Genomic DNA, 24,902 nt, shown 5'->3' with positions numbered 1-24,902 from the left:
AAACCGGCTACTGTATTTGACTATACGGCTTTAACTGAACTATAAGACAGAATTAAAGCCAACATAATTATAGTATTAGGATAACAATATGGAAGACTTGATACACTCAAGTTTTATACTGTAGTAGTGGGGCCATTTTCTGACAGTGGCTAAATCAATGGGGCAGAGATGTGGATGGGGTGGATAGGAAAGGGGTAGGCCCAACTCATTTGGGAGGTGTGGGGGATGACCTTTACCCTTCCAAAAGCAGTGGGAGCGGAGGAGGGGGGCTCTGTCCTGTCTAAGAGGTCTCTGTCTGGGGCCCACATGCTGTGGGTATTACCATGAGGGGCTGCACCAAAGACTCCGATTATCCCAATTAAGTACATATGCTTAAGCGCATATCCTATCAGACTTACAGTGTTAACGAAGCAAACTGAGAAACCTATTAACTGTGCCCATGTGAAAAACACACAATAACAACTAAGTTAATATCTGGAATTCTCGCTCTAAAATATTGTGATGGTGACAGAAGAGAGTTCTGTCCAGCCGTTGCTAGGTAGACTTTGGGGCATTCTCTAATCCAGGAGTATACCACATTATAAATACATCATTATAAACATGCCCATTAACAAATCAATGTTTACACCGTGAAAACAAACAGAAACCCAAATGGAAATCAAACCAAACATATTTTTTCTTACTGTGTAGGTAGAATGGTATTTCTGTTTCTCATGACAGAGTGAGTCAGGTCCCTAGACTCTCATACATCACAATCATTGAGGGGAATTTAGTTCAAGTCTGCCTGTAAACAGAACAGGGGAGAGGTGGTGTTCTAATTATCATATTACAAACAGTCATTGTGTAAGCTTACACAGTGTTCCCCACAGGAACATTGGGGTTTTCTTACGAACTAAACAGCTACATGTGGAGCCAAAACTAAAACATTGCCAACATTTTGACTTGTCTGTAGTAACACCACTATTGTTTAGCAGCTGCAAACAATCAGGTGCATATTGAGTCCTGTATGATTGATGGTCAAAAACAACAGCCTGACACACTGAACAGGAATAACTGAGTAATATTGACTTTAATATTTATAGTGGTTTTATGTGTGAGTCATAAGCACATTTGAAAAAGAAAAATAAACCTGTTATGGGTACATGAGTTACGTCTTTGCTCAGCAAACTAGATTTTAGTGCTCACTCATATCCATGTGTAATAACGTAATTTCCAAATGCTCTCTTCTATAAGCGAATAAAAAACGAAACATTACAAATGAACAATTTTATTCAATTTTAAGATCCTATTATTTTGAATATTCGCATTACATACCAGGTGAGAAACAAACATCCTGCGACATTTTATAAAAATAGTAATACAAAAATAGTATAAATATGACATTTATTGTACATTTTAAATATAAAAGTCCTTCACAGTTTTGGGGTATTGTAGTGCGTTGCTGGTCAGGTATGTGGAGCTAAGGTAGCTAGCTTGGCTACCTGCAGCTGCTCTCGCCGTTGCCTTGACGACCGTGCAGCTCCATCACCAGGCTCCGGATCTCCTCCCTCTTCCTCCACACCTGTTGCCGTGGAAACCAGCGCTCCAAGCGCAGGGGGAGGTCAAAGTGCACCACTGGGTTCTGGAGAAAGTCCGTGAGCCAACCAGAGGTTTGGATTAGGGCGTGATGTCGTGCATGGGACAGTCAGTTATCATTTCAGATCAAGTGTCTTAAGACCATGACAGACAGAAAAGTGCCAATGAAATGGATGGTTGATGTCAGCTTGTTGTTCAGTGTGTGAGGTTGGAGGGGGAGGGCCGTACCTGCAGAAAGCTCTCCACGTACTGCAGGAGGTAGAGGCCGCAGTCGCTGCTGTTGTCCTGTAGGGGGACTCTACAGTGTGAAGCCTTCATACTGTCTACAGTGAAGTCTCTACGTGTTCCTCTACGTACCTCCCACTCTACATGCAGGTAACTGGAGAGGACAGGCAGGGGAGAGATTGGAACTAGTGTACACACACATATTTAAACATACACACATACAGAGATGAACCACACACACACAGAGTACTCACTCCTGCAAGAGCTTATAGATGCTCTCATGGTTAGAGATCTTCAGGGAGTCCATGATGAGAATACAGTGTCTACAGAGAGAGAAAACAACCCAGTGATATTACACACACTGTTATAGATGGAGGAAGTACAGCCAATGAACTCAGTTAATGCACTCACTTCTTAATGATGGTCTCCTTCTGACAACCATCTTGGGTACACTCCTTCAAAATTGGAGGGAAAATGTAATTTAGAATGTTGCACGCATGCTCAAAACATCTGATTAAAAAAATAAAATTGTTTTAGAAAAGAGGTTGATATTTACTGGTGGGTTGTGGGGCCTCAATGTAGGTTTCCCTCTGGCTTCCCCTGTTCCACCTGAAGGACGTACACACACACACACACACAACACAAACAAACACAAACAAACACACAGCCCCCTTTTAATCAGCAGCAAATGTTTAGCCACTGTTTTATTTTCTTCTGTGGTGTTATGGCCAAATGTTCATGCTCTGTTTCTCTATGTTTCTTGGCTGGGTATGGAGGGCACGCTAGACCTGCAGCTGTATATAATAACATAAGGCCTAACATAGGGTTTTAACGGGTCGTTTGGGACTGACATCGCAGCATAAAAAGCCCCCTAGCTATCTTCCAACAATATTGAGCTAAAATAAAAACAATCTAACCCGACGTTAATTTGATCATTAGAGTTAAAGAAAATGTGCGAACACAACCCGGGCCGATTAGAAACGCTGTTACAAGGCCCTGGAGAGAGAAGTGAGATTCTGCCAAGGTAAATATCACATACACACAATGCATCAGGGCTGTCCAACGCACCTGTTCCGTTCTGCAGTTTGGGGTTGCTGGGCCCTGGAGAAGGCCCAGCTGAAGCCTGGGGCTGGCATTTCCTCTTCCCCCCACTGGCCTCTACTCCGGCTGGGCCGGACCACTCCTCATGCTGGGCCTGCTCCAGGCCAGGGAAACAGATCACCACCAGGTACCAGTGGGCTCTGGGGAATCAGATATAAGGGAATCAGATATAAGGGAATCAGATATAAGGGAATCAGACTGATACAGGAATTTGCAATGTATCATGTATGTGGCTATATGAGAAGTGTTCAATGTGTATGATAAGGTAACGTCTAATGTATGTATTATGTAGAGTGTGTAATGTACAGTATTTCTTTTGTATACAGCAGTACTGTGTGTCTAAGACAATCTTTCCTCTGGGACACTACAATTCATCCCATCCTATTCTATGAGAGAAAGCGTAATGGACTGGGGATACAGAGATCTGCATAGGTCATATCTACATTCTCATCTAGATATATAGATATACAGCTGTGATCTGAACATGGTGGGTGTCCCCTATCCTAGCTTGGCTGTGTCCCCTGTCCTGGCCTGGCTGTGTCCCCTGTCCTGGCCTGGCTGTGTCCCCTGTCCTAGCCTGGCTGTATCCCCTGTCCTAGCCTGGCTGTGTCCCCTGTCCTAGCCTGGCTGTGTCCCCTGTCCTAGCCTGGCTGTGTCCCCTGTCCTGGCCTGGCTGTGTCCCCTGTCCTGGCCTGGCCTGGCTGTGTCCCCTGTCCTAGCCTGGCCTGGCTGTGTTCTGAACATGGTGGGTGTCCCCTATCCTAGCCTGGCCTGATTCTCTTGTATAGGAACATACTGGAACATACAGTGTCAGAATAGAAATCCGTATCTGGAGCTTAGCTCATTTTCCAGCTACGCATCAGTCAGCGAGCTATTGTCATTATTGCTTTTTTCATCGCTGCTTATTGAAAACCCATTAAGATATGTCAAATAGGTCTGCAGTATATAATAACATATGCCATTTAGCAGACACTTATATCCAAACGCGACTTACAGTCATGGGTGCATACATTTTTCCTATGGGTGGCCTCAGCGGGAATCGGACCTACAGTCCTTGGCATTGCAAGAGCCATGCTCTACTGACTGAGCTGGGGTTCTAAATCATTTTGCTGGGGACAGAAGGTACAGTATGTAGACTAAAACCCTACTACTATGGTCCTAAACTGGAGGGAGGAGTTGAGGGAAAAGGGAACGTGATGTTGTGCAGCACTCCATCCAGACCTTCATCAACCCACAGCCATCTGAATGAAGGTACGCACATACGGCCCGGTCTCTGTCAGGCGTGACAGAGGCTGTTTCAACTCCGGTGCAGCCTTGAGACTAGTACCGACCGACCGACAGACCGACAGACTATACTACAGCTCAGGCCACATCCATTCATCTCCACTATGCTGGAGCCCTGCCCTGCCTGGACACTGTCTCCGCTCCAGTCTCATTGTCAGAGCCATGGCAGCTAGAGGGAAGGCTGAAGAAAAGAGCACTATTTTCCCCAATCAAGGGAGTGTGGTGTCGTGACCTGTATAGTAGTGAAGTGTAGTATAGTGTTTTGTAGTGTATTATAGTGTAGTGTATTATAGTGTAGTATAGTGTAGTATAGTGTAGTGTATTATAGTGTAGTATAGTGTAGCATAGTGTTTGTAGTGTATTATAGTGTAGTGTAGTGTATTATAGTGTAGTATAGTGTAGTGTAGTGTAGTATAGTATAGTATAGTGTAGTGTAGTGTAGTGTAGTGTTTTATAGTGTAGTGTATTATAGTGTAGTATAGTGTAGTGTAGTATAGTGTAGTGTATTATAGCGTAGTGTATTATAGTGTAGTATAGTGTGGTATAGTGTAGTATAGTATAGCGTAGTGTAGTGAATTATAGTGTAGTGTAGTGTAGTGCTGGACCACCATGGGCTAATTGGGCACACGCATCTCCTCAGGAAATAATCTGTTCCGCTTTGCGAGATCGACAGAAACAGTGCTGGTATGGGTCTAAGTCTTGGCTCTACCTTCTGTGTGTGTGTGTGTGTCTGTGTCTGTGTGTGTGTATGTGTGTGTGTGTCTGTGTCTGTGTGTGTATGTATGTATGTGTGTGTGTGTGTGTGTGTGTGTGTGTGAGAGAGAGAGTAAGTGAGTGAGTGTGTATTAATCTCACTCACTGGTGATTGACAGGCACAAACAGGTAGTCCTTGTTGAAGATGTCAACATGGCGGGTCCAGGTCCTCACCCTCTGGTGTCTCCTGTCCCTGGCCCTGAGAGGAAGGAGAGGGGAACACTTTACAGCAACGCACACTACTCCTTCCATCAGAGTTCAGGTAGAATATCCAACATATTTAGAAATAGTCAAATTAACGTCTCTGTCAACACCATCATTAATATCGTTAGCATGTGACTAAGCCGCCAGCACACGTAGAGCATGCCGCCATGAGCATAACGCCAAACATGAGCCCCCTGTGCGGCGCCATGTGACGCGAGGCCGAGGCGAGACGCCCACTAAGCCGTTAAAAGACGCTGAGCGCTGATCTCCTTACGGGATGGCAGCCTCCTCCTCCAGGGACGTGTCCCGGCGGGTCAGCTGCTTGTAAAAGAAGCTGCTGAAGACATGACATCTCTCAGCCAGGGGCCCCGGGGCCCGCTCCAGGAGAAGATACCTGAGGGGACAGGAAGATGTTGAGGTTTTGCTGTACATTCACCTGCTGTGTGGCTGGGCTAAACTAAAGGGACGTGGCTGACATGCAAACTGATAATCAATTTCCGTATATGTTAAATGATGTTCATGTTAGGGTTTAGTTACAGTAAGGGTCAGTTTTAGGTTTTGGCTAGTCAGCCTGTCAATGGGATGCTGGTCAGAAAAGTCCCCTTAGTCTTGCTTCATTGTACTTTGTTGCGGTTTTAACCAAATCAGCATTCGGGATTAGACCCACCCCTTGTATAATCACTGGTTACACGTCTGCTAGCTGGCTAAGATGTTCAAATTATAAGAGAAAAACATTGGTCCACAGGCAGATCACTAGAACTCACTTGAGGTAGAAGTCGATGATGACATCATTGAGGAACTGGCCACTGTCCAGACAGTCAAGGTCCTCTGTTGTCACGGTGATTCCTCCTTTAGAAGGGAGTGGTGGGTACTGGATCAACCTGATGATGGAGAGATCCAATAGTTCATGTGTAAACAAGAACAACAACAACTCATACTAACAGGTAGTATATTCTAAATTGAAAACCATCCATAACAATAAAGATATACTGCCCCCACCTGGTGGGCAGCAGGCCCTGGTGTCTGGAGTAACGCTCTCTGCTTCTGTGGTTCCCTCTGGTCCGACTGGGGCTCCCCTGATCAGAACAAGAACAGAACAGAAAGGCATTACAGAATCACCCTGCAGAAGTCGTCACCCCACTTAAACACCTCACACTTTACTCTACAGATACATCTGACTGCATGGGGGATTTTCCTCCAATGTCTTTTGGACGAGGGGAACAAGTGATCAAATTCAACGTTTTGGCAGGTGATGAGAACGAGGACGGTCGAGGTGATGAAGTCAAGGTCTGCTCTGATGACGAAGAGCAGCGAGGAAGAGGATGACCCCACTCACACCAGATACACCACACACACATCACCCCCGCCACAAACACAAACATAATCCCCGCCAATCACATTTCACCCCCGCCACACACACACACCCACACACATTTGCCCACCCAGATCCCTTCTAACTGCCTGTGTAATTCCTCCATCCTTCTAGGACCTGTGAGGGAATAGAGACCAAGCTCACTTCTGCAGCTGGTTGGGAGTGATTCCACCCCCACCTAACGCTGCCCAATGAGCCTTCCCTCCATCCCTCTAATCTCCATCCCTCTATCCCTCCAATCTCCATCCCCATCCCTCCAATCTCCATCCCACCAATCTCCATCCCTCCATCCCTCTTATCTCCATCCCTCTATCCCTCTATCCCTCTAATCTCCGTCCCTCTATCCCTCTAATCTCCATCCCTCTATCCCTCCAATCTCCATCCCTCCAATCTCCATCCCCATCCCTCCAATCTCCATCCCTCTAATCTCCATCCCTACAATCTCCATCCCTACAATCTCCATCCCTACAATCTCCATCCCTACAATCTCCATCCCTACAATCTCCATCCCTACAATCTCCATCCCTACAATCTCCATCCCTACAATCTCCATCCCTACAATCTCCATCCCTACAATCTCCATCCCTACAATCTCCATCCCTCTATCCCTCCAATCTCAATCCCTCTAATCTCCATCCCTCTAATCTCCATCCCTCTAATCTCCATCCCTCTAATCTCCATCCCTCTAATCTCCATCCCTCTAATCTCCATCCCTCTAATCTCCATCCCTCTAATCTCCATCCCTCTAATCTCCATCCCTCTAATCTCAATCCCTCTAATCTCCTTCCCTCTATCCCTCCAATCTCCATCCCTCTATCCCTCCAATCTCAATCCCTCTAATCTCCATCCCTCTAATCTCCATCCCTCTATCCCTCCAATCTCAATCCCTCTAATCTCCTTCCATCTATCCCTCCAATCTCCATCCCTCCAATCTCCATCCCTCTATCCCTCCAATCTCCATCCCTCCAAACTCCATCCCTCCAAACTCCATCCCTCTAATCTTCATCCCTCCATCCCTCCAATCTCCATCCCTCTATCCCTCCAATCTCAATCCCTCTAATCTCCTTCCCTCTATCCCTCCAATCTCCATCCCTCTATCCCTCCAATCTCCATCCCTCTATCCCTCCAATCTCCATCCCTCTATCCCTCCAATCTCCATCCCTCTATCCCTCCAATCTCCATCCCTCTATCCCTCCAATCTCCATCCCTCCAATCTCCATCCCTCCAATCTCCATCCCTCTATCCCTCCAATCTCCATCCCTCTATCCCTCCAATCTCCATCCCTCCAATCTCCATCCCTCTATCCCTCCAATCTCCATCCCTCTATCCCTCCAATCTCCATCCCTCAAATCTCCATCCCTCCAATCTCCATCCCTCCATCCCTCCAATCTCCATCCCTCTAATCTTCATCCCTCCATCCCTCCAATCTCCATCCCTCCAATCTCCATCCCTCCATCTCCATCCCTCCAATCTCCATCCCTCCAATCTCCATCCCTCTATCCCTCCATCCCTCCAATCTCCATCCCTCCAATCTCCATCCCTCTATCCCTCCAATCTCCGTCCCTCCAATCTCCGTCCCTCCAATCTCCGTCCCTCCAATCTCCGTCCCTCCAATCTCCATCCCTCCAATCTCCATCCCTCCAATCTCCATCCCTCCAATCTCCATCCCTCTATCCCTCCAATCTCCGTCCCTCCAATCTCCGTCCCTCCAATCTCCGTCCCTCTATCCCTCCAATCTCCATCCCTCTATCCCTCCAATCTCCATCCCTCCAATCTCCATCCCTCTATCCCTCCAATCTCCATCCCTACAATCTCCATCCCTCTATCCCTCCAATCTCCGTCCCTCCAATCTCCGTCCCTCTATCCCTCCAATCTCCATCCCTCTATCCCTCCAATCTCCATCCCTCCAATCTCCATCCATCTATCCCTCCAATCTCCATCCCTCCATCCCTCCAATCTCCATCCCTCCAATCTCCATCCTTCTATCCCTCCAATCTCCATCCCTCCAATCTCCATCCCTCTATCCCTCCAATCTCCATCCCTCCAATCTCCATCCCTCCAATCTCCATCCCTCTATCCCTCCAATCTCCAATCTCCATCCCTCTATCCCTCCAATCTCCATCCCTCCAATCTCCGTCCCTCCAATCTCCGTCCCTCCAATCTCCGTCCCTCTATCCCTCCAATCTCCATCCCTCTATCCCTCCAATCTCCATCCCTACAATCTCCATCCCTCTATCCCTCCAATCTCCATCCCTCCAATCTCCATCCCTCTAATCTTCATCCCTCCATCCCTCCAATCTCCATCCCTCCAATCTCCATCCCTCTATCCCTCCAATCTCCATCCCTCTATCCCTCCAATCTCCATCCCTCCGATCTCCATCCTTCTATCCCTCCAATCTCCATCCCTCTATCCCTCCAATCTCCAATCTCCATCCCTCCAATCTCCATCCCTCCAATCTCCATCCCTCCAATCTCCATCCCTCACTGGACACTGTCACTTCATCAGACCTGAGTCAGGGGCCATTCACACTGTGTGTGTGTGTGTGTGTGTGTGTGTGTGTGTGTGTGTGTGTACGTGTGTGCTGAAAGGGCCACTTCTTCTACCCAGTGCCGCCAACTGGCCTTCATAGAACCTGCTGTTATGTTGAGCACCCAGAACTCACAGTGGATTGAATAACACAGAGGTTTTATTAACAGGTTTATGACTTTATACCTCTGAGGGTGAGCCTGCATCTTAAGGCAGAGGGATGGATAGAGGGGAGGAGAGAAGGGGGGGACAGGGGACGAAAGAGCACAGAGGTATACACACACTGTCAAGCACATACACTGAGCCAGACAGACATAGACAGACACAGACACAGACATAGACAGACATACTCACACAGTTCTGAGCTCCTGAGTCACTATACTGACCTTTGCTGTCCCCAGGCCAGGGTTGGGGTCTGCCACCAGGCTCTGCCCCAGCAGGGTGAGGAAGTGGGCGTCCTGGGGACAGCTGTGTATCAGCGCCAGGCCGTCTGCCCAGGAAAGGGGGCTCTTCAGGTCGTAGGAGCGGCCCTGACGGAAGGCCTCTACGTCCAGCATGGAGGCTAGCAGAGCAGCCTGCAGATCACCCAGCTGTTCTCTTAGGACCAGGAGGAGGAACGGACAGGCCTGACCTATATATCCACAATAGGAGGGAACACACACACACACACACACACACACATTAACACAGACGGACGGACGCACACACAGAGACACACACTGTACCACACTTTGACAGGTGATGACTTTCTTTCCTCTAGATCATGTGGTTGAATCATAGCAGTGTGCTGCGCTGTGATCCGCCCACTAATACTCAGTAACTGGCCCACATTAAGGACAACGCTCCACTTCTACACTTCTTTGTCTTTCATTAGGTTTTGGAGGCAGAACCTTGGGAAGTTTGTTTTCCTGTTGACCTTCACAGCTTGATTGAACCTTTAACTCAATTAATCCACCTCTGGATCGGACGAAACACCAATCCCAATTTATCCCTTCTCCATGCATCAAATTCTTCACATCTGGTGAAAATTTGTTGAACCACTATTCATTTTACTATAGATTCATTTATCCTTGATTTAACCAGGGAAGTCACATTGAGATTGACGTCTCTTTTTCAAGTGAGCTCATCTAAAGTTAACAGTCACTCTCAAGTCTCGACTAACATTGTAATTAATTTCTCCTAGTGGACTCAGTAGTCTTACCAGGCAGAGTAACGGGGTGGAGGGCTGAGAGCTCTGTCTGCACCAGGTTGGCCTGGGCCTCAGACACCCAGAGGAAGAGCAGGGAGGGGGCCACTCGGCCGGGACAGCCCTGGAAGAGACTCCCGTCTTGGGCTAGACCTCCGTCCCACACCGCGTACCCACGTAGCTGGGACGCCACCAGGCTCACCGACACCCCCCCCTCCTCCTCTGATGACACCCTGGAATCTGTTGGACAAGAGGGGGGGGACAAGGTGTAATGATTCTGTTTTGATCATACTGGATATCTGATGACAGGGAAGTATTTTCTGTTGGATTATTTCAATAATTTATTTAAGGGTCTTATAGTGTTTTGGAGAAGGCAGAAAGCCTGTCTAATACACTGACTGTCAGGGGTTAATAATCCAAAACCCAAGACCCTGGAGTTACTAGCACCATAATCTCACTAACTGACCACCTCCTGCTCAACATAAGCGTCTTAGGACACTAGTAAGATACACAGAAGCACCTGGAGTCAAGAGGGGTGAAAAGGTCGTGCAAACCAGTATGGCCTACCGTCGCCAAACGTAAATAGAACCCTAAGCTGAGCTTCTTAACCCTAACCCAGTCCACAGACAAACAGGTAAGTGTGTAGAGGTGTGTGTGTGTGTTTAGGTGTAAGTGTGTGTATGGGGGCACGTGTGTGTGACCCTCACATGGTCACAGACAGTTGAACAGGGTCGTTACCTGCTCACCTACAGTAAACAATAGGGTAAGCCATGGGGCTGGGTCAATAACAAGACCAACCGTAATGAGATTTATATAAAGGATTAAAGATGGGTTACCTAACGGAACATCAGGCTGGAATTAAATCATTACACATAATGAATATTATAAACTGGGTGGGTCGAACCCTGAATGCTGATTGGCTGACAGCCGTGGTAAATTTGACCGTATACCACGGGTATGACAAAACAATGACTTTTACTGCTCTAATTACATTTGTAACCAGTTTATAATAGCAATAAGGCACCTTGGGGGTTTGTGGTATATGGCCAATATACCACGGCTAAGGGATGTATCCAGGCACTCCCCCTCGGGCCTTATTGCTTCAATATAGAATAGGCTGATCTGATCCTTCTACATGTAACTAACGTTTTTCTGCATCGTACTGGCCGCCTACCTTTCCTTCCTAGAGAATGGATTTCAGCACTATACTTTCAGAACAGAAGTGTGTTTGCCAGTCTGACTTCACTAGTCTGATCCCACATTGACAACTCATTTGCTTATTGTCAAGCCAAACATGTTTAGTGTGACAATGAGTGCCAAGGAGTTGGCATGATGGCACAAACAGACTGGCACTCAGGCTATGACCCTGCTGCCCTACTCATCTGAATACCTTGACCCAAGTCACATCACAAAGACACTGAGGGCGCAATCTATGATGCCAGGCCTCAATCTATGACGCCAGGCCACATGGTGCCACGTTGATGCCAACTAAGGAGAGGAGAAGGGGGGCATCATCTATGTGGTGGTGTGTGAGGCTGGGCGGCAGGCAGTGGGTGGCTCAGGGAGACTATGGCGCCCATATGATCCCCCTGGGGAAGGGAAGGACCCTGCATGTGTTGCAGTAAAGATGAAAACACACTAACACAGTGACTTCACCCTCTGAGGATTATTGAGACCTTTTTATCATCTTTTCCCCATCTGATCATTAGGCTAGGTCCTACTCCACGACCCACACACTACCGCAATGCCAAGCTGTCAGTGATTACCTTTCAGCGGTAGAGTGATGCCATCATCTGTTACCTATAAAAAGAGGAGGGAGATGAAAATATATTAGCAGGAGGAAAATGCTGACATGTCGTCATTACGGTATGTAATAAGATGAAGGGAGGAAAGGAGGATGAATAAAATAGCTGATTAGAGAAGAGGTAAAGGAGGAGAAGAGATTGAAGACAGGTGGAGGGATATTATAAAGCATCTGGTCCTAAGGAGGGTAGAATGACCCCTGACCCCTGACGCTCAGTCCTGACCGACCCCTAGGCCCTTATTCCCCTAGGCCCTTATTCACCTAGACCAGACCCGATGCATTTGTGTAGATCTGAAAGGATTGGATAGGTATTCATCATTGGACATATTTTGTGTGGTTGCTATGGAAACAATACCAATCATAACAGAATAATACATTATGTTTAAAAGGGTTGTCAATAAAAAAAGACCATGCCTCGTTCATCAACAACGGAAGGAAAGTTTCCAGACATGACAAATGCAGCAAAATAAATAAAATACAATAAAATACGCAATGTGGACTTCCCTGTTGTGTTGCTGTTCTCACAGTGGAAAACAACAACAGTTTGACACGGTAACTGCTCCGGACTCACTGACCACGGTTTAATTCACCCCGGTACTCTGTCATTAGCACCATACTATTTCTTAATTGCTTGTTAAAGTGGAAGAAACAAACACAATAGGATTTTATGGCCCTTGAATGGACTTGATGGGAGTTTGGAGAACACCTGGTGATAAACTGCCAATGTTTTGCCAGTTATGGTCTTGAGTTGCTTATCATGTTATTGTTACAGCAAGAGACTGGCATGTCCAGTCAAGGTTGTTTAGAGATGAAGTGTTCAAAGTAGTGACACATATTTGATTTTCTATTTTATTCCAGCTCTCTCCATCCGTCCCATCAGTGTAATATGTGAGGAGTGGCCCATTAAGACGTTGGAAAACACATATCCTTTATTAAAATATAAACCAGGAACAAAAACTAGTGATGGGCCAATCACATTAAGGGGGAAACTATGTGGAAGAGGGCATGGAAAAAGAAAGAGAGAGAGAGAGAGAGAGAGAGAGAGAGAGAGAGAGAGAGAGAGAGAGAGAGAGAGAGAGAGAGAGAGAGAGAGAGAGAGAGAGAGAGAGAGAGAGAGAGAGAGAGAGAGAGAGAGAGAGAGAGAGAGAGAGAGAGAGAGAGAGAGAGAGAGAGAGAGAGAGAGAGAGAGAGAGAGAGAGAAAGAAAGAAAGAGAGAAAGAAAGAAAAATAGTGATGTGAAATCAGGACGGTGAGGAAAGAACCTGGTTGTTTCTGTGTCTTCCATCCATACAGGCTTCAACTCAGACACATTTGAAACACACAGGTATTATGCACAACTAATTGTGACTGTGGAACACAAGCACGCGCCTACGTGTACACAAAGATAGAGACAGATAGAGAGAGTGACCTAGACACACACACCACTAGCCCAAGTGTCTTACCACCAGGTTTCCATTGGCCTGTGCTCGGACCACCCCAGCGTGCAGTGTAGAGAAAGACAGTTCCATGATAGGAGGCAGTGGCTGTGTGCTGCAAGGGTTGTGCTCCGATACTCTCTGTGACCCCGTGACCTTCTCTCCAACCACAGCCTGCCAATCACAACACAGGGGCACCGGCACACGTTTAAATCATTCACAGCATTGCATAAAACACCTCATATTCACCTCAACTGCTTAAATAGATTTCTTCCCAGGCATGAAAAAAAGACCCTCCTGGAAGCAAATGCTTTAATCCACCACGATTTCCTAGAATGTTTTCAATTGGTGATGTCTTGTCTTTCATGTGCAACAAGTTACGGTGGATGGAGTTTAAGGTGGAGGCCATTTATCTACAGTAACGGTAGAAGAGACACTGCACTGAGCCACATAGAAATCCTTGAACAGAGATGAGAAGCTCTGTTCAAGATGGTCAACAACAGGGGTTACATCTCTTCCTCTACAGCACCTCTAAACACAATAACAAACATGTTGGATCTTAACCAGAGTTTTCTGCTTCTACTAAAACATCCACTGAGATGAGGCTTTCTACTACTAATTATCTCACAGCACCAGAATGGTTTATTTTATTACTAACACTTTCCCAATCCCCACTGTCTGTTAGCTAGCTAAACCTCTACATGTGTTACAAACAGGCAGTTAGCTGACAAGAGCTGGCAAACCTCACCTAAGTCGTGATATAGGCTACAATGTTATCTTCTCCAAGTCTGACCTCTCAATTCAAGTCAGTAAACAGCTGGCTTCTCTGAGTACTGGCTTCTCGGAGTACTGGCTTCTCTGAGTACTGGCTTCTCTGAGTACTGGCTTCTCTGAGTACTGGCTTCTCGGAGTACTGGCTTCTCGGAGTACTGTCGTCGCTGAGTACTGTCGTCGCTGAGTACTGGCTTCTCTGAGTACTGCATATAAAAATGTCTGTCTTGATTTGTTTGCCTAATTTGATGCTCTCTGTCTGTCAAATGCTCTAATATTTTTCAAAACCATACAATATGTTATTTGTCCAGGCAACCATAGAATTAGAACCATATAATTAGAATTCTATGCAATTAAAGTGAATAGGCCTATGACATGTAATGACGTACCATGATCATTGGAGACATATGCAAGTACTGGAATGCCCCCGCATCCCTCCTACCTGTTTGGGTACATGTTCCTCTGGTGTGGGTTGGCTTTGCCTGGGGCTGTGGCCCTGTTGTGGGGTCTTCAGCCTGGGGCACTCCTCTTCATCATCATGGCCCTCCTCATCCTCACTGGATAGCACAACTGACAAACAGAGACACTCAACTTAGTATGGTGATTATACACTGTCGTTATACAAACAATGGGAACTGAGAATATTACAGGCCAGGAGCCGGTTGCAGTAGCTGGATGTAAGAAAAAGTTGGTCTTCAATGATAAGTGAAAGGTAGCTACACCCAGAACATTCTAGACACTGTTAGTTAGTGTGTCAATGGGTGGCTTCACGAAGGAGCTGCTGGCACACTGACTGTCACTGAAGTTGAGAGCTGGAGCTCCTTTCCATGCTCTACCACCTACTGAGACTGTCACTTTTAAATTAGTGTGTTAATTAGTGTGTCGATTGGTGGCTTCACAAAGGAGCTGCTGGCACACTGACTGTCATTGAAGGACTTAAGGGGATTGGAGTGGCATCTATTTGCATGTTAGATTACTACTTTGATGTATGATTAGCTAATACACTGTAGGGAGGATGAACATTGCAATGGGCCATTTTCACCATTTTTAAAACCCTCAAGTAGTCTTTGTAATGTTATTTTTAAATCACTGAATGTCTAATAAATCACTGTGTCTGTTTATTTAATGAAAATAACTCCAGCATATATTTTTTTAGCATTTACACTGAGTCTACCAAACATTAGGAACACCTTCCTAATATTGAGACCTAGCTGGAGATGGCTGTTAGCTGCTCAGTGCAAAGTCAATGGGTTAGGTTAAGGGGGGACTAGGAGCTCCTGGTAGCATCAGAGGGAGCCAGAGCCAGAAGGGGATTGGCTCAGTGTGGGTCAGGTGCCAGTAGACAGACACAGGACTAATGGGCTTTATAAGGAGCTTTGGCTATCCACAGTAATCTGGGTGACTACTTGTCTCCCTTCCTCCCTCCCTCCCCCCCTCACAACCCTCCTCTCTCTACCTCCTCCCTCCTCTCCCTTCCTCCCTCCTCCTCCCCCTCTCTCTTCCTCCCTCCTCCTCCCCCCTCTCTCTTCCTCCCTCCTTACTCTACCACCATGCATGGTACATTAACATGGAGGGACAAAGGGGACTGAGAATAACCAAGTCTGCTCTCGTTATCACTATGGTCTTTTCCTTGTCAGCACTTTGAGTGCACGTAAAGACACACACATCTTCAAACACACACACACCTCAAAAACGTTAACCACCCCTCTGCGGTGGAGGCAGGCCAGGCATTCATCTCTCAGCACTGCTGACAGCTGATAGTTTCCCATGTCTGCCTCTGGCTACACATTCTTGACCCCAAAGAGCTTGTAAAGCTGTAACTAGGACCCATTAGGAGCAGAGGGAACAAATGCGGACCAGATGAGGCTCCTCATCGGATGTCATGTCCTCATCATTCCCCTGGTGATGCCCCAGCCCCATGTTGACAAAAATATATTTATGGTAAATATTGCTTGTACTGAAAATTACAAAACCCAGCTTGAGTTTCCTCTCTCTTCCAACTGCTTCTTGGTTCCCTATCGCCCCATGGCGTCATCATTATGGAGGCTCCTGTACTCGTTACTACCTAATCACTAGGGATTTGAAGGGCCAAGACTCCGCTAGAGAGAGGAAGGCCATGGGTCTCTGCTAGAACACATCCTCGCTAAGGATGCAGCACACCACAGATCCAATCAATGGCTATGGACGTGGCTTATATCGCATAGAAGTTAAGGTTAGGGTTGGTTATAGGGGTGGAGCTTAGGTCCTTCCAGAGGAGCCATTCTAACGTCCACGGTGGTGGTGCACCATGCCCACAGAGGGAGTTTCCCTTCAAATTGCCTCCAGTGTGTCAGAGTGTGCTCTGGGTTGTTCGTAAATTCAGAGTGTTGTCAGATTATCTGTTCGTAAATTCAGAGTGTTTCGCTCTCTGAGCGTTCAGAGCGCACACTGGACGCTCTGGCCGAGGAGAAGGGTTGATCCAAGCGTTCTGACCTCAAAACGGCAGTCAAGCACCCAGGCTAACTGGCTAAAGTTGGCTAGCTTGCTAGCTACTTCCAGACGCAAATGAGAGAACAGCTCACTCTGACCATCTTACTCGCCCTAGAAGAGCTGGTTAGGCTGTTTTCATGTTGTCTAGAGAGTTGGTGACTAACTGTGCTGCTGGCAACAATTTAATGGTGTTTTTTTGCCAACGTTTAGTGACACTAGTCAACAGGTGTTGCGCGTTTGTAAATTCATCAGTTATCCTGCGCTCTGGCATACTCAGACGAGAGTGCTCTGAAATCGACGTAGCCAGAGTGAATTTACGAACGCACCCTTAGTCTCCTTCGCCTCCGGTCTAGTTTCCATAGTCACAAAGTCACATTCCACAGCCACATTCTGCCTTGCAAATGACATCATTACTTTCTTAAAGAGACACCGCACACTTTGATCAAATAAGATATTGCTTCTTCTATGCAAATGTTGATCAGTACAATAAAAGAATATGTTCTAGCAGTTGCCAATAAAATAGGTCCTAAATGGAAAAGTATTGTTTGTCATCTGTAGCCCCATGATATCAGCTAAAATAAGCTCCATAACTCAATGCATGCTCACACTGGATTCGCCTGTATTGTGGATAGGCCTAGGCTACATCTTGATTTCCCCAGTTTATCAATAGAGATTTACCATTCAAACAAATTATTACCATTATGTTGTTTTGTAGTTAAGACTGGTAAAAACAAAGTCAAATTGATTGCATGATTGTATAATTGATTTATTAATGTATACATGGCTGTCACTAAAAAATGGACATAAAAATGTTCAAATGTAATGATATTGAACTCAAAAGATGCCCAACGATTGAACAGACCAGCAGCTGAGTTTATCTGTCTGGATCAAGTGCCATTCTGTGACTTTGGCTAATACGCCTTCTTTTTGTTGTTGTGGTATCATTTTAGTGTCGAGTATCGTGATACTAAACCTGGTATCGGTATCGAAGTCAAAATTCTGGTATCGTGACAACACTGCAGCAGCCAAACAATAAGAGTCAAACTAGAAGCCTGTGCCCAGCTCTTACGGAGACCAACTGACTGACAGACAGGATGGCTGACTTTGTGTGTCCCACTCCAGCAGTCTACTCTGTGACCATTCACTGGTGCCAGGCCTGAGGCTCTGCTTTCTACTAGCCAGCCTGTTATGTAATGGGCCTGAACCCCACTAAGACATACAGCTGAAAACTGCTTCCTCGCCATTGGTGGAGGACGATATTCTATACTGACGACATTGGGTGAGGAGGGTATTTTGCTTCGTTTATAATGTTTGTTCAGTATGACAACACTCATATCACAGAGTCGTATGTGACGTCAAACCGCCAGTCTATGCGTGATTTATGTTGCATGTTCTTATCAATATGCTATGAAGGGTTCAACAGTGGTTCAACTTACTAGGTTCTGTGGAGGTGGGCTTGGGCCTCCTCAGCCTGAGATGGAGGGAGAGACACTTGGTTGGAGGCCTCCTCTCTCTGTCTGTGAGGTTGGGGTTAGCCAGGAGGGGAGACCTGCTGAGGGACAACCGCTTCTCCTGTGTGGCCCGGGTCACTGAGGCCACAGCGGAAGGGGAGTGTCTAGGGGAACCTGTGGATGCACCTCTGGCCCCTGATGTCAACGGGCGGTCGGGAGGGTCGTCACTCTCTGAGCTCTGGCTACGGTGGCCTGCTGGGACAGGGACACTTCCCCTGGGGTGCGTCCCTGATGAACCACTACTCCTCTTGATCCTGTCCTGCAGTGATCCTGAGCTTCCCGTCCTCTCCTTCTGAAAGCACACCAGGTAGGACTACTAGTCACAGGGGTTAACCTAACAGAAATTATTACAATCAACTAGAAAAAAGGTTCATTTCCTAAAAGAAAGTGTGTGTGCCTGCATCTGTCCCCTACAGTAACCTACTTGTTCTCATATAGTTTGATATAGTTTGTTTTCAATGGCCACACTTTACAAGAGTCTATACTATTCTATAGAATAAGCTACCCTGGGGTGTTATCCTGTAGCAAGACATGGAGATACCAGCTCAGCTGAATCAGGACTATCTGTATAGGGCGGAAGTTAAGCAACTTGGCTGTTCACTGTTGTGAATAAACATAGCAACACTGAGTTAGCCAACACTTACAAACAATGCCTGAAAAAGCTAGCCGACGCACAACCTAGCTAGCTAACAAGTATGGTTATGACCAACGCAATAACTAATGTACCAGACTAGTAAGTACAAGCAATTGTTTTCTCCTAGACATATCTTTATGTGAGTCCTGAGGCCAGTCAACTGTGTATACGTCCCAAATGGTCCCCTATTAACTATAGTGCACTATCTAGGGAACAGGGTCCCACTTGAGACGCAGCCATTGTCCCTACCTCTGTGTTTTGTGGTGGAGATCCATTCACCCCAGAGTCACGTCTCCTCCATGTTGGGTCTCCCAGGGGGACAGAGGGCCTGTCACCCATCTTTGAGGAACTGTCCGCCTCTTTTTCTGGAGACGGTTCTGATGCAGAATCCTCCGACGACTCCACTGGGCTGCATCTCACAGACAGTTGTGAATCTCCTGGGGAAGATGTAAAAATTATAATAAAATATATTATATTTAGCAGACACTTTTATCCAAAGTGACTTTGATAAACATTTTGGTGTGGGTGGCTCCAGCGGGAATCGAACCAACGAAATAAGCTAGTAAAACACAACAGTTCCATTTTGACCCTTGCTGAAGAGACAGTAGCCTGGTTGTCCACATGTATGACATGACAACGATACCCAGACGAGTCGGCTAAAGCACACAGCTAAATGTGACACGTCTTGAACGAGAAAGAGTTCAAAGAAAAGCAGTCAAACGCATTTTTAACAAGGCCATAAAGTTAAGCATTTGTTTATCCAACCAGGAAAATGGTCAGGCTTGCCAACACAATGCAGAAGAGGAGGGGAAACACAAGGGGTGGTTAGACACAGAAACACCTGCTAAATGTTAACCCCACTGCTCCATGAAACACCAGCAAAACACTTAACGAGGAAAACTCCTGATTACACAAGAATGTTTGAACCTAAATTGGTTAGGTCTATGTAGATATAAGCGGCCTCCAACTGCTGTGGATCTACAGCCTAGACTGAGCACCAAGATTAAAGAAAAATGTGTTTTAAGACAAATAATACATTTTCACAAAAACAGTGTAGCATCCACAATGGTAAATTGTCTTCACCAGGCTAAGCTGAGCATTGTCTAGGGATTGTTTTGGAATGTGTGAGAAAGATTGTATGGTAGGATAATTTTTTGATAATTTTTTGACGAGATTTGACGTGACTTCCGTCTCGCTTCCGCATTGTCTCCGTACTGCTGTGCTGTTTGTTGCTACTTGGCTACCTGCCAAACTATTCACGTTTTACTTTTAATAAACGTTTAATCAATCTTTGTGTTCAACAAATTTACCAACTTTTTAGTTTTGTCCTCACTCATCTTTTTTCGTTAAACTTTATCACCCCGGACGTCTATCCCGAGACAGAAGAGTCATTTTCCTGTGCGTTTTAGCTGCCAACTTTACGTTATTTTCCTTTTTTCCATCGCAACTTTTTTCCCTTATTCAACTTTTTCACTCCGGACGCTTTATCTGGACATGGTTCATCAACATCTTCAACAGCCGAAGCTAAGTAGTAACATTAACATGATGTCTTCTAATTGCAGTCGCTGTACTCATAATATACAGGAGAACGATCGCCTTACGGCGAAAATAGCTGTGCTACAAGCCCAGCTTCAGACGCAATCGTTAGGCAAGGGTAATCTCAGTGTAGGAAAGGAAGAAACAGCGTCTGTGCCACCAGTAAGTACAGACAGTAACGTTAGTATAAATCCCCCCGCACAGTCCCCGCAGCCGGACAACTTTCTCATGGCTTCTGGAGGGAAATACTGTTGGAATGCTCAACCGGTGTCGCTCATTCAGCCGACAGAAACCTTCAACCGGTTTTCCCCATTATGTAGCGTAGTCGGAGTCTGAGTCTGAGTCTTCTCTAGTCTCTACTCCTCCCGTTACGGGGTCTGAGACGCCGAAGGCTCCCACCATTAGCTCTGACAAATTGAAAACCCTAGTCATTGGCGACTCCATTACCCGCAGTATTAGACTTAAAACGAATCACCCAGCGATCATACACTGTTTACCAGGGGGCAGGGCTACCGACGTTAAGGCTAATCTAAAGATGGTGCTGGCTAAAGCTAAAACTGGCGAGTGTAGAGAGTATAGAGATATTGTTATCCACGTCGGCACCAACGATGTTAGGATGAAACAGTCAGAGGTCACCAAGTGCAACATAGCTTCAGCTTGTAAATCAGCTAGAAAGATGTGTCGGCATCGAGTAATTGTCTCTGGCCCCCTCCCAGTTAGGGGAAGTGACGAGCTCTACAGCAGAGTCTGCGGTTATGGAACCCCTACCTGTCCCAGACCTGCTGTTTTCAACTCTTAATGATCGGCTATGAAAAGCCAACTGAGATTTATTCCTGATTATTATTTGACCATGCTTGTCACTTATGAACATTTTTGAACATCTTGGCATGGTTCTGTTATAATCTCCACCCGGCACAGCCAGAAGAGGACTGGCCACCCCTCATAGCCTGGTTCCTCTCTAGGTTTCTTCCTAGGCTTTCGCCTTTCTAGGGAGTTTTTCCTAGCCACCGTGCTTCTACACCTGCATTACTAGCTGTTTGGGGTTTTAGGCTGGGTTTCTGTACAGCACTTCGAGATATTAGCTGATGTAAGAAGGGCTATATAAAATAAAATTGATTGATTGATTGATAGGATAGGATTTCACCTCAAATATGAACTTGAGCCATGTCCTTCAAATATGGTATGTGTGTGTGACACTGACCAGTGAACTCTGCACGGCGCATCTTGAGCAGTGGCGACGCTTGATTCTTGTCCCGGCACAGCGCGTCTGATGCCCTCTTAGGGCGCCATCTAGTGGAGGACAACGGTACAGTCAGGCCAAATGATTCCAAGCATTGATTTCTATGGTCGGTGTCACTTCTAGAACAAGTGTGAACTGAACAAGCAGAATCACACGTGAATTCACATCAAAAAAAGAAACTAGGTTCTAATTCCTAGAGTTTTATCAGTTTTTCAAGATCTATTACATTACGTGGTCCACTGTAGCTCAATTGGTAGAGCATGGCGCTTGTAACGCCAGGGTAGTGGGTTCGATCCCCGGGACCACCCATACGTAAAAATATATGCACACATGACTGTAAGTCGCTTTGGATAAAAGCGTCTGCTAAATGGCATATTATATTATATAGTCATTTAGCAGACGCTCTTATCCAGAGTGACTTACAAGAGCAATTAGGGTTAAGTACCTTGCTCAAGGGCAAAGACAGATTTTTCACGTAGTCGGCTCTGTGATTCAAACCAGCAACCTTTCAGTTACTGGCCCAACGCTCTTAACCACTAGGCTACCTGCCGCCCTGATGACATACCCGTTTTTTAAGCAGGAAGGAGAGGCTGCTGGGAGTCTTTGTTCAGCTTCATGTGTTGATGCCACAGGGCTTGATAGGTGAGGTGGCTTCTCATGTGTCAGAGACTCCATCTGCTTCCTAGGTGTTCTGTTGACTGCTAGCTGAAAGCGAGGGGGTGATCTCCACAGCGTGCTGGACCTGTGTGCCTCTCTCCATTTGCTGTGCTCTGAGGAATCCCCTCTCTGGCTGGTAACTGGACGGTGTTCTGGGGTCTGAGCTGGTCTCTGGAAGCCTGTTGACTGGCTGGAGTTCCCTTTGTCTGGATGGCTAGGTCCAAGACGCGCTTTACATACATCCCTCAGAACTAGCCGGTTATGAGCGCTGCAAACAAGTAAACAGTGGTCAAAGTCTCAGCAAAGTCTATCTAACATCTCAGGAACCACATCAATACCATATAACGGTAATATAATCTGTGTAATATAACCTGCACTTTTTTTGTCATCATGATTTCCAGTTATACACACTGTACTAGACATTTTGACCAGGTAAATTTAACTGGTTGAACAGCCCCATCTACTGAAATTAGTAAGCACTGCAGGTATCCATGACCACTGCATCCTGTCAACAAAATCACCAACAGAAACCAGGCAAGAGGCAAAAGCGCAGAAAAGTGGTGGAGAGAGAGTCATGATGGACACCTTATACTCCCAAGGGAGTCAAGAGGTAAATCAAGTGAGTCATCTAGGAGAGATAATTGACATTCTTAATCCAGCAGCACATTGTCTTTGAGCACTGTACAAATAAGCTCTGGTCCAGTGAGTCGCGTCACTTGTTGATGCTGTTCATTAAGCTCAACAGCATGAACGCTATGGACCAGAGCTATGTACAGACCATCTCTATACATACCTCACTTTCCCAGCTCTGGAGATGTGTCCATTCAGAGAGCCAACCTGTTCAGGCTTTTTTCCATTGGAAGAGCCATTGCACCAGCTTGTCTGATAAATGACACACAGTGTTGTTTCAGCATAAGTATTAACTCATAGGCTAAATAGTACATTGACCTACAGCTTTTAAAGTGTCTTGAGAGTGCTAGGTTTAAATTAGAGAGTCTGGGGTTGCATCGCAAATTGCACCCTGTTCCAGAGGAGGCTGGTGGGAGGAGCTATAGGAGGACGGGATCATTGTAATGGCTGGAATGGAAGTAATAGAACAGAGTAATAGAACGGAGCCAAACATTTGGTTTTCATATGTTTGATACCGTTCCATTGATTCCATTCCAGCCATTACAATGAGCCTGTCCTCCTATAGCTCCTCTGCCCTATTCCCTGTGGTGTACTATTTGACCAAAGCCGCCCTGTGGGCTTTGGTCAAAAGTAGTACATAGATTATATAGGAAATAGGGTGTCATTTGGGAGGCACTTTGGGAGACGTGTGTGTGAGCAACAATGTCCAACTCAAAAGGTTTCATTAGCATGAGTATTTTAGTTACACAGTGTACAAAATATTAGGAACACCTATTATTGAGTTACACCTCCTTTTGCCCTCAGAACAGCCTCAATTTGTCAGGGTATGGACTCTATAAGGTGTCGAAAGCGTTCCACAGGGGTGCTGGCCCATGTTGACTCCAATGCATCCCACAGTTGGGTCAAGTTGGCTGGATGTCTTTTGGGTGGTGGACCATTCTTGATGCACACGGGAAACTGTTGAGCGTGAAAAATCCAGCAGCGTTGCAGTTCCACACACTCAAACCGGTGCGCCTGGCACCTACTACCATACCCCGTTCAAAGGCACTTAAATATTTTGTCTTGCCCATTCACCCTCTGAATGGCACACATACACAATCCATGTCCTAATTGTCTCAAGGCTTAAAAATCCTTCTTTAACTCGTCTCATTCCTTTCATCTACACTGAAGTGGATTTAACAAGTGACATCAATAAGGGATTATAGCTTTCACCTGCATTCACGTGGTCAGTCTGTCATGGAAAGAGCAAGTGTTCCTAATGTTTTGTACACTCAGTGTATACCTTCTAGCTATGTCGATCTCACTTATCACCATGATCAAATATAAACACAACATTCATTAACAAATAATGAGTCACTTTGTGTGAAAATGCAGCTCATTGGGGCTCTGTCCACTTCAGATGGAAATGGTATGGGATACCTCGAATGGCCTGGAGGTATCCTGGACTCGTGAGAGAGGTGACTGCATGTGCATGCTGTCAGCTTCTGGTGGCTGTTTTCTCTTGGGGATTTTGAAGGGAGCTGCCATCTGAAATGAAGAATTACTGTATTACTGAGCTGCCAATTACGCTGACCAGCTTGTAGCTAGCTATGTTGTAGCTCTGGTCCAGGTCGTTAGTGCGCGTCCGTCCACTAACGTTACTTGACCAGAGCTAGCTATGTTCCATCACCTCCTAATCAAGTGAACCCGTGCATTGTTGTTTAGGCTGTTTTGGAGGATGTGAGATAGTTAGCTAGCTACCTGCAATATTAAAAGCCAGTTGGTTAGCCAATATAGCTAGCTAGCTAAGATATATGCTACAGTAGCTAGCAAGCCAACTTACTTAACTGTCAAAGGTGCTGAATCAGATGGAAAGATGGCTAAAGAACTAAAACAAGAAGCATTGTAAAGAAGCCATTACGTTTTCATTTGCAACCAATTCAATGTTCTCATATTGGCTAGCAAGCCAGGGATAACTGCTTTCAGTAAACTGCTACATCAATCTAGCAGCAGGAAGCCAGCAACAACA

General features: G+C 46.0%; 1 protein-coding gene across 4 annotated transcripts; it reads right to left on the bottom strand.

The window, feature by feature from the left end:
* Positions 1–1,050: 1,050 nt before the first annotated feature.
* On the bottom strand, positions 1,051–24,902 carry senp7b (SUMO specific peptidase 7b). 4 transcript variants are annotated; one of them, XM_041859247.2, is made up of 22 exons: positions 24,717–24,902; positions 24,314–24,421; positions 23,058–23,146; positions 22,173–22,532; positions 21,569–21,657; positions 19,081–19,268; positions 18,123–18,489; positions 14,660–14,787; positions 13,474–13,620; positions 11,994–12,027; positions 10,243–10,467; positions 9,428–9,672; positions 6,142–6,218; positions 5,907–6,023; positions 5,417–5,536; positions 5,045–5,137; positions 2,869–3,041; positions 2,357–2,409; positions 2,212–2,255; positions 2,055–2,123; positions 1,804–1,954; positions 1,051–1,621 (listed from the first exon to the last, which is right to left on the bottom strand). In XM_041859247.2, the coding sequence occupies exons 2-22, from the start codon at positions 24,419–24,421 to the stop codon at positions 1,478–1,480; spliced, it is 3,021 nt and encodes a 1,006-aa protein (XP_041715181.2). In that variant the 5' UTR covers positions 24,717–24,902; the 3' UTR covers positions 1,051–1,477. The 4 variants fall into 4 exon arrangements, with proteins under 4 accessions (XP_041715181.2, XP_045072588.1, XP_045072589.1 ...); XM_045216653.1 differs by having other exon boundaries at positions 18,123–18,486; XM_045216654.1 differs by having other exon boundaries at positions 19,111–19,268.

The sequence above is a fragment of the Coregonus clupeaformis genome, unplaced genomic scaffold, assembly GCF_020615455.1.
Source record: "Coregonus clupeaformis isolate EN_2021a unplaced genomic scaffold, ASM2061545v1 scaf0768, whole genome shotgun sequence".
In the NCBI taxonomy this organism is placed as follows: domain Eukaryota; kingdom Metazoa; phylum Chordata; class Actinopteri; order Salmoniformes; family Salmonidae; genus Coregonus; species Coregonus clupeaformis.
Note: the sequence above shows the minus strand (reverse complement) of the source record. Positions and strands in the feature narration are given on the sequence as shown.

Excerpts from the sequence above, each read along its gene's own strand:
- senp7b (XM_041859247.2), bottom strand. The coding sequence starts at position 24,421 with ATGGCAGCTCCCTTCAAAATCCCCAAGAGAAAACAGCCACCAGAAGCT. Across the intron at positions 5,138-5,416 it reads GAGGAGGAGGCTGCCATCCC|GGCCAGGGACAGGAGACACC; the intron begins GTAAGGAGATCA and ends CCTTCCTCTCAG. Across the intron at positions 1,955-2,054 it reads ATCTATAAGCTCTTGCAGGA|TTACCTGCATGTAGAGTGGG; the intron begins GTGAGTACTCTG and ends TGTCCTCTCCAG.